General features: G+C 38.8%; 1 protein-coding gene across 1 annotated transcript in view; it reads left to right on the top strand.

Annotated features, from left to right (window-relative positions):
* Positions 1-15,008, top strand: part of gnal (guanine nucleotide binding protein (G protein), alpha activating activity polypeptide, olfactory type) — a 56,349-nt gene that overhangs the window by 7,141 nt on the left and 34,200 nt on the right. The window contains 3 exon segments of the mRNA XM_064331191.1: positions 6,828-6,900; positions 9,135-9,189; positions 9,360-9,479. Of these exon segments, the coding sequence (XP_064187261.1) occupies positions 6,828-6,900; positions 9,135-9,189; positions 9,360-9,479 (248 nt within the window).

Raw genomic sequence — 15,008 nt, 5'->3', positions numbered from 1 at the left:
CCAAATTTGTGAACTGCACTGCACAATGCTTCTACACTGCACAATGTTTGCTTGCTATTTGCTAAAATAATAGGCACACGCAACACAAGAAGTGGTGTTAGCCATGCCGTGTGAGGTCGCTGGCTGAAACAGTTACGACTGTGCTGATCGGCCTTGTTCCTTGAGTGATCTTTGTAATAGGGATGCTTAGGACTAGACGTTAACAGCATCCGTGTATATTTTTTGAGCAATACATGTGTGTTTTCTTGTAGGGTGTCCTCTGGAGGTGGTTGAGTTCATCGAGATCAGGTGCTTGAATGGCTTTTTCTGATGCTGATGGGGTATTTGCAGCTGCTCAGTTGTAGGTTTCTGTTGAATGTTTTCTAGTTTGTTTCTTCTGAGCAGGCCCTATTGACTGTTGACCAGCAGGTATAGAGAATGTGAGCTATGTTACAGCTATCACTGGGTTTACAGTTGTTCTTGTCTCAATAAAAACCATAAACCCAGGATACTCAAATCTGGCCTCAAGGCCAGTAGTACTGGTAGTTTTCTCTTCTGCCTGATTGTACATTGTCCAGTAATGTCACTGATTGGCCAGAAATTACACTCACCTGGTGTGTCAGTTTTAAATCATTCTCTGAAGATCTGGTATTACTGTACTACTGGCTCTGAGAGCCAGATTTTAGTATCCATGCCGTAACCGTTTGGACCTTGGCCTTGGAAGACTGCAGTTTTCACACACAGCAGGAATACTCAAATCAGATTTTTAGTCTTGTCCTCTAATCAGGGGACTGACTCCAGGTGAGTATAGTATCTGGCCAAACAGTAACATTAATTAGTCAACTAACGGTCAGGTGGAAAATAAAATCAACAGTGCTTGCCTCAATGGCCAAATTTCAGCATCCCAGGCTTTTATTTCAGTCTGGTGTGTTACCACTTAATTCATTTGGTTATTGATTTTTTATTGAACTAACTGAGTTTTCCTCCATAGTTCAGAGCATAGTAAGGAATTAGGGAAAGCTGAAGACCTGTGGACCGGACTGTGGACCTTCTGGAATAGAGTTGAGCAGCACTGCTCTACGATAATGTTCATTATCTTCACCTGAATGGTGGTTTCAACATTCAGTTCAACTTTGTGCCTGACTGCAAGATGTATTTTTGAACTCCTGACAAGAGTTATTTTGTTATCAATCAAATCAATCAAATTTTATTTATATAGCGTATTTCACAACAATTGTCACAGTACACTTCACAGATAACCCTGGCCTAGAGCCCCACAGGAGCAAGCGTAAAGCAACAGTGGCAAGGAGAAACTCCCTGTGGCAGATGGGAAGAAACCTCGGAAGGAACCAGGCTCAAGGGGGAAACCCATCCTCCTCTGGTCGGCTCAGGGTGTTACTGACTGGAGCTTTAATTTGATCCCATGGCTCCCTGTCACTCAGATCACAGCCACTGAGGTCCAAGAACTGCTGGTTTTTCACCCTCCCTTTACCTGGGAGTCAGGTGTGAATACAGTTTGGTCAATCAGCAGCACTAATTGTTAAGTTAATTACCTGGGGAAAATAAAACCAGGGCTGGATTTGGATTTGTGGTCCAGATTTGAGTATCCATGTCATAGCTGTTCTATCAAAAAAGTCTCCAAATAAACGTTGTAATAACCCGATTTAGGCACAGTAAATTCTTGAAATATTACTATCCATATTCATTACTCCCTTTCAAATCATATCTGAGTTGTGTAAAAATTAAAACACTGGGTGTTTTGGCTTATGGGAACAAAATGAGAAAAAAGTCTAATTTGTGCCTGTGGTAATGGAACACTTCCCGTTATGAAGCACGTTATATAATCAGGGGTCAGAAAGACAGACAGCAGTCTTCGCAACAAAAATAAAACCAAAACAAAATAACCAACAGTTTCCTGGCAGTTGCAATTGTTTTTCCTGTAAAGTACATGACTGTATCACTCTCCTCACGTAAGCCACTCAAAGCTTTGGCAGGGTTGTGTGTCAGGCTTTACTTCAGTTAAGTTTTTCCTCGGTTTTCTGTCAGTGGAGTCCAAGATGGATTCAGCAATAAAGAAGCATAGAACATGTCACTCTTTATGTCACTCTGAAATACGACTTTATTTGGTGGGGTGAAATTAACCCTTGATGTGTGTTGGAATGGGAGGCCATGCTTAGCAGCCACAGAATTGCACAGCCCTGGTTTAAATGATGAATCAACAGCTGTGACCTCTCCCTGGCTTCCTGCACACCTGCTGCTCGCTCAGGGAAAAATGTGCATCCTGTTTTCTTTCCAAAATTTCACTCTTGCTTTCTAAATCGGGCCTCTTTCCTGTTGAAACTCACTTAAAGCAACCCATCCAATAAAAGCCCATGCAGTCCAAAACAAAGCAATGAGCCAGTGACTAGGAATGTGCAACAATGGACACTTGGTGACCTTCAAAGGTTTGTTTTCAGCGCTTTGACATGTTTCAGTATTGGATGTTTTTCTCTCTATTCTGAAGTGTCGGGCAGGGTCATTATGAAAGCCAAAGCTGTGAAAATGAAATGGACATATTTACTCTAACAAAGCCCCAGCCCCACCCTTTTCAACAACCCCACCAAGCTCTTTGGGGAATGAATAACCGCCTGTGCATGTCTTGCATAGCTTGTTATGGCTGTGGTCGGGTTGGAAAAGCAACTTGGTCGGATACTTTCTTAATCTGTAGCCATCACTGTGCATTCAGTTGAGAGAAGTATGTGCTCTACATGACCAAGGCCTGCCATGGAACCTGTTTGCCTGTATAAGGAAGGAACTGTGCTCTGCATTAACTTTTCTTGCAACAATGTCAAATGGTGCCTTGTCAAATTGAGCAAAGAAGAGGTGACAGGATAAAGGTCCATTTATTCAGCATTAATGAATGTAAGGCATGTGTACCTCTCTTATGTTATGATCACAGTGCAGTATTAACATTGCGTGGTCACAGGGACTAATGTTTATGGAATTAGTTTGTCCAGAGAGACTTACATGAGTGCATACATTATATTCCTTGTCTCTTGTGATATCTTTGTACAAACTACAGTAGTGTACATATTATAAATGCATTTATTTAACAAATTCATTTACTCAGAGTCCAAAGACAGCACTTATAAGAAATAGCTGGACTTCCATAAAAGGGGCCATACTCAGGATGTACACATTGTACATATTTCGGGAACTGAATTTGGCAGTTTTAATACTGAAAGGTTGGATATGTATGCATTTTATGTCAAATGACACTGTACACATACATCATTAGTATATACTCTCTCATACATACATATACACTTACACGTACACACCTGTGCAGGCAAGAACAATGCTATAAGATGATAAAAGATAAAAGAGTTTTGCTCATGTCTAAGTGTTCAGTTTTTCAAAAGCCACTAGAGGGAGACAGATAGCCAGAGGGCATTGAAATCCATTTGGGTTGGAATCTGATTATATTTGAGAGCATTCTGGAAGGTAGACCTCATGGGACAACAATAATGGTCGTATTAATGAGAATAATGAGGTTGAATGGAATATTTTCCCCTGGGGATGTTTCTGAGAATAAACAAGGGTAAAAATAATCAACACCATATTGTGGTCTTGGAATATGATCACTTGTTTTCAACTGGTTCTCTTGGGATCCCATGTGGCCCTTCAATAACATGAGAGGTTCTCAGTGTGAGAAAACATGTTTTGCTGTATAGATATATGTAATTCCATGTGCAGTATGTATAGGTTGTGGTGGTATCCCTAATATGGTCAGATATACTTATTACATACAATTATTTATCTGCAGCAACTTTTTGTGCACAAAAATAATTATGGATGGCATTTTTATATGGAAATGGATTTCTCAAGGGTTCCTGCTTTACTATTGAGTTCAGGCTACATTCAAATTATATGATGCAATAGTGCTGTGATAGAAACAGGATACATTTTAGTTTTACCACCATGCAAACCTATACTCACCACTGGGATCACAAAGTTATGAAACTGGATGAGTGTTACGTTTTCCCCGGATGTGGCCACTAGGGGGCAGATGTTGAATTTAGTCAGTTCTGAGAAGAGAGGTAATGTAATGATTTGTAATTGTTCTGCATATACAAGCCGCCATCTGCATCCACACTATGGCCATCCACCACTCAGCTATATACTATAACATTGCTTGCCTGCATAATTTTTCACTGGATAATCTTTCTGCCCAGGGAATTATAGGGCCAGTTTCACAGACACAGATTAAGCCTAGTCTTGGGCTAAATTGTGTTTTGAATAGAGATTCTGCATAGAAAACTCAGTTTAGTCCAGGACTAAGCTTCTGTGTCTGGCTTTTAGTATCTTATTAGCTGACAAAAATAGCAACTGGTAGTCTGTGTTCAAAGCTTCAGTTTACATGTTGCAAGTGCTTTATTTTGAATATTTTATCTGCAGGATTGCAAGAATACATTTTTTGTAAGCACAGTCAATATTGTACAGCTACACAGGTTCAGAAGCAGATTATGATATTGACCTGCTATAATAAGCAAACTGATGTATCAATGAAATGAAACTGGCTTACAATGCTACACTATCTACTACCAGAACCAATCAATTTTATTATTTATTCCTTGAGGTTAAGTGCAGGGCTTTGACCAGAGGTACTATTTTAGAAATTCACATATGAACCTTTGAGGACTGATACATTATACAAAAAACTTGAAGTACAAATTCAGCAGCATACACGGATAAATATGTAGTTATTGTACTGTAAGTTTAGAATAGTTTGTGAGGGTGAACACTGGGTGCTGTATTAATGAGTAGAGATCTATGGAACTGGGCACTGGGCTTTATGTTAAGGAAATTAGATTTTGTAATATTACATTAATATGAATGTATTACATAATATGAAATTAATTTAGAGTTCACTGGAAAAAGTTTATGTTGGAAATTGTGAAATTGTTATGATTGGAAATTGTCTTGGTCCCTAACAGGAAAAGTGTTGGCAAGTTAGAATACACCATGGCATTGGCTGTTAGATGAATATGGTGAAGATGTTAGTATAATATCCTTATCCATGCCCCCATCCTTTCCCTGTGAACCCTATAATTGTATGACTAGATAAATCCTCAGGCTAAATGACCACAGGCGACAATGTGCTCAACAAAAAGAAACACAAATAAAAATCTTATGAATTGTTGTTTCATGAGCCGAGCGTCCAACCTGTGCTTTAAATTATAAGGTATGACTTTTTCTCCCCTCTTAGTTTTAGTCCATTTAGCCGTCATTATCAGAGAGGCCAAAATTTTGCGAGCGACTGTATAGTGAAATACATTCCAACCTGTTTCAACAAGGAAGTATTTCATTTCTTCTTTGTTTGCATGTCACTTTACAATAGGAATGTAGCATCAGTAGGCTATAGTTAATTGTATGCTGGGACGTAACTTGATGGAGATCTCACTCAGAAAAATGCAGTAGCCTATTGATGGCAAGGCCACTAATATGGCCTTGGTGGGTCAGTACTAAAATGAAGTACCAATCAATTGAAATTGTTCGATTCCTCGGAAATAATTTCTAGCGCTACCTGTACTAGATAAAGTGCGCGTTTATTGGTGCGATGGCGGGTTGTGAGTTGAGGGCGTTCTCGTAACCTTTCTCACGAGTACCGTGAGCTAGACCAAAGACAGTTAACCAGAGGACCTCTTGCGAAATGAAGTATAGATATATACGTTCTGCACACGCGCGAAGTTGGTAGCGTACGCTCCAGTCCAGTTATTTCCACCAGGAACTTTATTCCACGGGTGCGGTTGTTACCTAAATTCGGTCGAATAGAAGCAGAGAGACTTGTGTATTGTTTACGACTGTATCTTCCCCTAATATAAGATGTATTTATTTATTTTTAATTATTGAGCTGTTTTGTGTTGTCTGAGTGGCGTTTCTTTCGCTTATTTTCAAGACCAACAAGATTAACGTAGCATATTTACGTAGCCTATAGCAATTATCTACTAGCCTGCTGAAATGAAATACTTAATTGTCTAAACAAGAAAGGTGACGCTAAAGGAAGGTTCGCCGCTTAAGTCAACGGCAGATTCATATATGGCTGAACGCCCAGCCTGCAACTTTGATAGTTAGTGTTGTGCCCTTTATAATTACAAATTTAGGCTGGGATGTTGGAAACTTCGCTGGATGCAAGAGGCAGATTATATTATGGTAGCCTATTTGTCTCGCACATGAACTATAGGCTATCAAAAGTGATTGTAGGTGTAGGTTATAAGAGATTTTTCTCTTTCGGTTCAGTTATTTCCTGGTGCTGCAGAAAGAGGCAGTGCTGAGTTGAAGAGACCGAAATACAGATTTTTTGCACCGTTTTCTTCATTTTATTTTGAAATCGAGCCACTTATTTTGTTATTCGTTTACACTTTCAATCCAAGAAAACAGTTTAGCGGAAGATGGGTTGTTTAGGAAACAGCAAAACAGAAGATCAACGTATCGACGAAAAGGCACAGCGAGAAGCGAATAAAAAAATAGAAAAACAGTTGCAAAAAGAAAGACTAGCGTATAAAGCCACACATCGACTTCTTTTATTGGGTAAGACAGAAATGCTCTTGATAAGATGTAAAAATAGAACATTAACATTATGCTGTTAGACTACTGTTTTCGACATCAGCTCTCGCGTAGGCTATGTTGACAGCTGTAGGTAGCTACTGTAGCCTACATAGCTACTCTTGCTATCTGGTTACAATCACCATCTGCGATTGCCTTGGATTCTAAAGGATTTAGCCAATACATCGTCACAAAAAACCGTCTACAAGGAGGCAGTGTTAATTTTAAATGATAACTGTCGTTATTTCTTTGCTTTCTCGAAGGGGCTGGGGAGTCCGGAAAGAGCACGATTGTCAAGCAGATGAGGATCCTTCACGTCAATGGTTTTAATACAGAGTGAGTGGCTTGTTATTTTAAATCACATTTATATCCAAAATGTTCTTCAGATGAGTTTCTTGGTTTTCGCAGTTACGATTAGGATATTCTTTCTTCCTGTCATGACAATTGTTGCATTGCCTTCCTAGCTTAAGATAGTTAACAATAGCCTGCAAGTGAAAGGTTTTTTTCGGTGTTGCACTGCAGCGCTTGTATGGCCCAGGTTTTAGCAAGAGCATGGCGGCTAACTGGTTCCCACTGATTTTTCTTAACTGTTGGCAAGCCAACATGAATCCTTTTTTTCTTTTTTGAAGTTTATGTCATCTTATGTCGCATGATCTCTTTTATTAGCTACAAAGTGATGTGCCGTGATATCAAACATTTAACCGTTAATTAGACAAACCTATAGCTTAATAGTCCGATAGAAATAAGAACTTTATGTCGCTACAACTTACTTTGGCTGTATACTATGTGGAATCCTTTAGATGTCTCAGTTTAGACATAACTGTGGGAATTTGATTTTTTCTTAGTACACAGCACCTCGTCGGATTTTGTGCCAGGCTTCGAACCAAAAAAGATCTTGACAGCGTAGGCTTCTGTAATAAATCATGTTTTAATGAAACCCAGAATGGTTTGTGAAATGACTAGGCTCTGTTAATCTGATTACACTTTGACCCAAACATCCATACTGTGCTATTTACAAGTTGTAATCAATATCAAAAGGACATTTTGAGACGGCAATATCAAAACGATAGGAAACTGAAATTTTAAACTGAAATCTTCTAAATATTGCGGCAAAAACATGGGCAACGCGGCACGTGTGCAAAATTACAATAGCTTTATTTTGAAAATATCTTTATTGACATAAAAACACATTTCCATTAACTACTCCCAGTAAGTAACCCTCAGAATAAATCAAATACAAAGTTATAAGGCTCCTTCATAGGAAAAAAAACATATTCAAATCACTGTCAGTTGTAAAGTCTGTTTAGCTTTTTTTACCATATCATATCATATTGCCATATCAAGAGAAAACACACACCCACAGTTGACTGCTAAAAATTATGCTTTGTCTATCAGAAGTAGTAGATAAGCCGAGTGGAATTTAATTTTTGAGGTCATTAAGCATGTCATTGTGGTCAAGTTTATATATGGGGAATTTCAAATGCGATATATGGGTAAATGCGATTTGTTGTTTTTGGCTGTTTGATTCAACAGGTTTTGACCTGGGCTGGCAGCTCAGCTGCTCAAATGTCTAGAATTTAGCCACAATTAGTGTCCTGAGTGTGTACTTTTTGTCCATTATACATAATTCAGGTGGCATAACCCCCCCCCCCAAAAAAAAAAAAACGTTACATTTAAAAAAACAAGCACCAAACCATCCAGATCCACGGCGCACCTGTACAAAGTGTCATGAGTAGAACTTGGCTAACTATATAGGTAGCTAGCTATGGCATGTCCTCAGCTCTGTAACGTGATTTGTTGTCCTCCGTGTATCCGTTCATCTGTATTGGTGGTACGCGCAAACTAGGTTAAGTAAAGTAGACGAAAGCTAACATGTTAGGGTTAGCTAAAGTAACATTAGGCGATAAAGCTGTGCTTAAAAATCTTGTGCTGTTCAAAGTGGTGATTTTGGGAGATGCACCTGCGTATGCGTCCTACAAAACGAAGCACCACCTGCGCATGCGTCCCACCAAACGACCCTCTCAGGTCGTCCGTGAGTGAGTGAGTGAGTGACCACAATTTGCCACGCATAGCCCACAGCAGCAGTTCCTGCGCGCCATGGGAAAAAAAAGCCCTAAACGTAATCCAGTCTGAAATACATCTGAACTCGAACTGAAGGAAGTTATTTTACCTCATCAATGCATTCTCTGATAAATAAATAAATAAAAAGTTTGATTAGTGGTGCAATAGAGAGAATACAACATTTGCATTCTATATTCTATTTTAATGCTGTATTTGTCAAATCCTTTTCGAGCAACCTACAGAACGGTTTTGGGGTGATTTCACGGGTTGGACAACGTATTTTAAATGAGAATATCAGATGTGTCATTAAAAGTTAAAATGCTTTCCCCTGCAAAGTGGCTCATTCAGATGTACTGCCTGCACGCAGAGGGATGTTTTCATGCGTATTATCTTTGCTTTTGCAAAGTTAAGTTTCATATTAAATATTCATTTAATATTTATTCAATTATTTTCTGTAGTTTGCCATTGGTTTGTCTAATTACAAATCTAATCATTTTTTTTTTACACAGAGAAAAGAAAATGAAAATTCAGGACATCCGGAAAAATGTGAAGGATGCCATAGCGGTAAGATCTAATTGAAACATTTGTACAAATACTGTATTATTAAATGTTAAGATTATGCTTGGTTAATTCCTGCTCAATTGTTAACAAGCCAATGTGTTGCTGTGTTGTCCTTTATTTTATCCCGTTTTTATTCAAATTAATGGTTATGTATTGTTTTTTCTGCTTCCTAGACTATAGTTTCAGCGATGAGCACTTTAATACCCCCGGTTCCATTAGCCAATCCAGAGAACCAGTTCAGAATAGAATACATCAGAAGTATTGCACCTTACTCAGACTTTGACTACACACAGGTAAGACCAATGTGCTTTCATCTGTTTGGAAATTTTTTTAAAAATGAGTTCTTCAATGTTTTGAATGAATTCAACCTTTTTCCTTTTGGGAATGACTATCATCTAGATTATTCTGTTTGTCTGTAGATAAGACACCACTATCTTCAGACTTACATTTGTTTGCAAGACCTCATAGACAAACCTCATAGAACTCATAGGCATACGTATGCAAATGTGTGTCAAAATTGTACCCAATAATGAGTTTGTCATTTTATTTATTCCTTGAAGCTGAGATTGGCTGATTTTGGGGGAGAAATAAAGCCTGTATCAGAGTTGTCTATTGTAATTGTTTTTAGACTACTATCTTTGAGGATTTTGCTTGATGGAGAAGAAAAGACCAAGGTCTGGATTCAGTCAAACATACCCTAGCCACTTTAAGAGCAAATTGTATTCAAACCATACTCATGCTCTTAAGGATTCACCTTATGCTTTTAAGAGCTGAAAATTCAGGCAATAGGAAATGGCATGGGCAGATAACTGTGTTGCTTTAGATGCTGGAGGGCATCACAAGGAATTGTTTGTTTGCAAGTTAATGAAGAATGGCCTGTGACTTATAGTGAAATTATTGTCAAAGCAACTAATGTAATGTCTCTTTATAAATATAATGACACGGTTACTCACAAATATCCCTTATTTAATCTCCCTAACATGATTTGAAGAAAGAAACTGTGTGTTTACTTGCCAATAGTTTTCTCAGATTGCTGGCAAACTTGTTAATCAAGGAAAATTATTGAAAATAATAATCAGCTAAGGGGAATTTTTCTGCATCCTCAATTTTCAACTCAGCAGCGATCACTGTAAATGATGCAGGACATTTTATATAGTATTTTACCCAGATCTGCACCTTATACAGACATTTTCAGTAGTGTTGTGTGGAACACAAGTTAATTCGGTATTTTTATGGGCATTCAAAGAGATTTTTATATGTGTAAATTTGTGGTATTGTACATGGTGGGTCCAAAAATATTATTTGATCATTTTAAAGTAACAGAAAAAATTGTTTAACAAAAGCATTCAAGGTTTTGTTGTTTGTAGTGAAGCCTTGTGAAGCTTTAACTATTTTGTATAATTACATTGCAGGACATAAGTATTTGGACAGTGACACAATTTTTGTTGTTTTGGTTCTGTACTGTAGTACATTGGATTTGAATTGAAGCAATGAACATGAGATTGTCAGACTTAATTTAAGGATCTGTAATCTATTTCGGAAGTACAGCCCCCCCATACATAGTCCCCCCATTTTAGGGGACCAAAAGTTATTGGACAAATGAACATAATCTTAAATAAAGTTGTCATATTTGGCACTTGGTTGCGAATCCTTTGCATTCAATGCATTCAGGTTTGTGGCATTTGGTTGGAACTGAGCAGATAAAATACTTCTATATACCTCGGAATTCATCCTGATCCTGCCATCAGCAGTTACGTCATCAGTAAAGACAAGTCAGCCAGTTCCAGGGGCAGCCACACATGCCTGAGCCGTAGCATACCTCCATCATGTTTCAAAGATGAAGGGAAGGGGTGCTGTGGATCATGAGCATTTCTTTTCTTTCTCCACCCTTTTCTCTTTCCATCACTTTGGTACAGATTAATATTAATCTGATCTGTCAATAAGGCTTTGTTCTAGACCATTTTTTAAATTACTATTTTGCTACCATTTTGTTCTTGAGGCCTACCAGTGGTTTGCATCTTACGGTGAACCCTCTGAGGTTATGATGGTGTAAACTTACAATATCTTTACTTCAGTCTTTGAGACATCATTGGCTACTTCCTGGAGAGTGTTCTTAATCTGTTCAACAGTTAAAAAGGTTTTTTTCTCCACAACTGAAAGTATTCTTCAGTCACCCACTGCTGTCGTCTTCCACAGTCTTCCAGGTTGTTTGCTATTGCTGAGCTCTGCACTACGTTCTTGCTTGAATTAAGGCAACAGCCCACAGCTGGCCAAGAAACAGCTGAGCAGCCTACTGTCCAATGACATTTGGTCCTCCAAAATGGGTGGTCTTTGTATAGAAAGGGCTTGAGTTCCTACGTGTTTCACCCAATATGGATGTAAATTCTCCCAAATTAAAGCTGAGGGTCTGCATGTATACCTCATATTCATTGTTTCATTTCAAATCCAATGTGCTGGAGTACTGAGCCGTAACAACAAGTATTGTCACTGTCCAAATATTTAAGTTGGTAAATTGTGGTATGTTCTAATTTTTCATTAAACCTTATCTGCGTAGAGGTCTTAGAAAGGTTGTTAAAGAACTTAACTTAATTTTGCCTGTTTTGGAAAGTGCATTCAGGCATTTAAATCAAAGTAGATTGTTGGCTTCACAAAGAATTGTTTGATATGTTTACTGTTTGGTGGGTCAAGAGGCAGACAAGGCCAGGCTGTTACTGTGGCGATGTTATGAAAGAATCCAAACAGTTGATTCTTTTTTAGCTGAAGTCGTCTATTCAGTTACCAAAGTAACACATAAAAGAGGGCTCGATCCTCTGTGTCATTGCGGTTATCTAATACAGATTTTTTGAAAGTCTAATAAAAGTAGTGATAATGGCTATCACGGGTTTGCTAGTGGCTTTCTGGGGATCTTGGCTGGAAGTTAACATTCTCTGTCTCACTTCAAGGGATAGAGAGCGTTTGAGTATTTCCAAGGTTTGTCTTAACTTTGAAAGTGATTCTTCACTCGAGAAACATTTTTATTTGTTTAATCTGCAAAGTACATTTTAAAATTAGTCAATGAAGTTATGTATTATGTATGTATTGTATATTTGACTAAAGATTTTTAATTTTCTTTTCATTGGAAATTATTTTTTGGCTTAAATCGTGGAAGTAAAAAGGAAAAATGAAATTAGTGAAAGGGACTACTTTACAGTATGTAGGAAAGTAGGAAAGCTCTTCAGCACTGGTCAGATATAGATTCAGTGGCTGTCTTCATTACCAACCCATTTTCATTTCATTTCCTCATCTCCATCAGTGCATCATCCTCAGTTAATTTAGGTGATGTGTTCTCTCCAAAGCACATGCTTCTTTTCACCACCCAGCACAGCTGACAGAAAAACTGTGGGTGCTTGATTGACCTAAGGGGGCTGCTTTTGTGCAGGGAGTTGCGAGGAACCCCATGTACTGAATCCCTTCCTCACGCTCCTTGAAACTCCTGGCCATTGTCAACACTTTGTTGAATCAATTGATTTCTTAAACCTTTAATTATAAAACAAATGCCCTGATTTGACTTTGGAGAAGGCAAAGAATGAAAGAACCAGTTTATATTGGATAGTTTTTCTTTATTTACTTATTTTGTATCTCAATAGTGTGGTTCATCGTGAACTCCCCTAGGTCTGCCATGCTAAACAAACTTCCTTAAGTGAACAAGCTCTGTTTTGTTTCCTTGTTAGTTTCAGGCTTGTTTTTTGTAAGTAGCCTTGGTACTTGTTTTCCAGACAACACATAAACTGACTTTATTTTAGTATTTCTGTACATGTGAACAGCCCAAAGCACAACACCCCTCCCCACCCACACCCACAAAAATAGAAAACAAACCACACATAAGTTGCTCTGGAAGATCACCATCCTGGTGTATTCTGCTTACCAGTGTCTTACAATATGTGAAGTATTTGTTTAATCATCATGATATGTAAGAAAGTGTAACAGGACCCCATAGCTCATGAGCAGCGGTGCACTGCCACCCCCCCACCCCCAAAAAAAACAGCGTTATTAATCTTCAGCGTGCTTATGGCCTTTAATGCCATCGTATTATTGAGCTGCATCAATTTGTTCACCTTTCCAGATTCATGGAGCTAGAGTGGACAAATCTTCACCAGAAATTTGCCGTTTTAAACTGTGCTTTTCTGGAGCACATCTGCAGATACACTCTGATCAGACGCGGACTGCGGTTTTATGAGGTGCTGGGATTTCATCCGGTGTGCCGTGGGGGGCGTCGGGGAGGGTAACGTGACACACACTGTCAGCCTTGGGTAACTTCAGTGAAGTGAGCCCCCCAGTTGCTCCATCCCCGGCCCCTCTGTGGGGCAGTGAATTGCACACTGGGTTTATTCAGGCTCTGTGTCACAAGCTTCTGTATAAGAGAGCCCTCAGGAGGGAGGTCTGCCTTTCTTTCACCTTTCTGTGGCTGATAGTGTACCACCATTCGCGACTCTTGCTTCACCTCAAGGGTTCGGTGATAGCAACGCCCATCAGCAAACATGCTTCAGTTTCAACGAAGTCTCGGCTTGCACTCAGCGAAATATGGTTTTACGTGCTCCATTTCGTGCTGTCACCTAACACTTTTGCATTTTTCAAATTCTTTGTCATACAGCGTACATGCACGACTCATGCCAAAGCTCTTCCATGAACACTGTGGAAGGAGGGGTGAGGACGTAGGCGATGATAATGATATCAAATGGCATGCGATGTGACTAGATTCACTTCCTGTTGCCTTTGTGTACGTCTGGTGTGGTGCATTTTCGGCCTGTGCTCTTCCACTAGACGTACGGTGACATCAAAATGAAATTTGAGGTACTTCCTGATTTTGTGGAGTTTAACTTCACCATAAGTCTTTAAAAGGAAAACGGTACTATTGAGCACACCAGGCAGTTGTTTGTTAATTTGACACATACATGGTTCCTTTCAGAGGTATGCAGTCCGATGCAGATTTCAATGACATGTTTGTCTTAAACAGAGCCCTCCACTTGCACTAAGCTGCCAAGCACTCATTAGACCTTACAACTGCAGTCTGACTGTGTTCATTACATGCTTGGGTACATACTGCTAATGGTATTCAATGCTTCATAGCTACTGTATTCAGTAATTCATGACGAGCCTGATGTGTATGTAATTTGTCTTGTGTATGTATGAACATTTACAGATCATTTGTGTGGTGTGATCTGTGGAAAAGTAGCTGTTGTCAGTTTTTTTGGGGGGTAAAGAAGGTTGGGTAAAGAAGGTTGGAAAGTTGTCTTTCCCCATTGTCACTTTCCGACTTTCTATTCTACTCCATGGATACAGTCTCAAACATAGCTGCAGTTGTTGTCTACCTCCTCTCCCTTTTGATTATTGCATATCAACATCATTCTCCATTTAGCCTTTTCTAAAAAAAGAAATAAGAGAGGGGTTATATGTTGAATTAGAACCTTTATTCTACTTAAACAACAAAGAATACCATCAAAAATACTCATATTGCTAAAGCTTCACTGGAGCTACATTACAAGTTTTGTTCATTTTCTAAAGTATTATTTAATTAAAATTCTGGTTTATTGTGCAATAGCTAATGAGTGATTCATGGGATTTGTTCCTGTGCTAAGCATTAGCGATTTCCAATGGTCATCACATAACATTGTTGATGTTTAATGGTTATCCTTGGTCATACTGTTGTGCGGTCTTCCTCTGGATGTGCAATTATCTGTAACTTGTCTTTGTTTCCTCTACACTAATGAACAAGTCAATTTTTGTACTTCTGTTCTTAGAACCGTAGCTTGGCAGTTGGCCAAATATGGCTATGTACAGTTCAA

The sequence above is a fragment of the Anguilla rostrata genome, chromosome 4, assembly GCF_018555375.3.
Source record: "Anguilla rostrata isolate EN2019 chromosome 4, ASM1855537v3, whole genome shotgun sequence".
Classification (NCBI taxonomy): Eukaryota; Metazoa; Chordata; class Actinopteri; order Anguilliformes; family Anguillidae; genus Anguilla; species Anguilla rostrata.
Note: the sequence above shows the minus strand (reverse complement) of the source record. Positions and strands in the feature narration are given on the sequence as shown.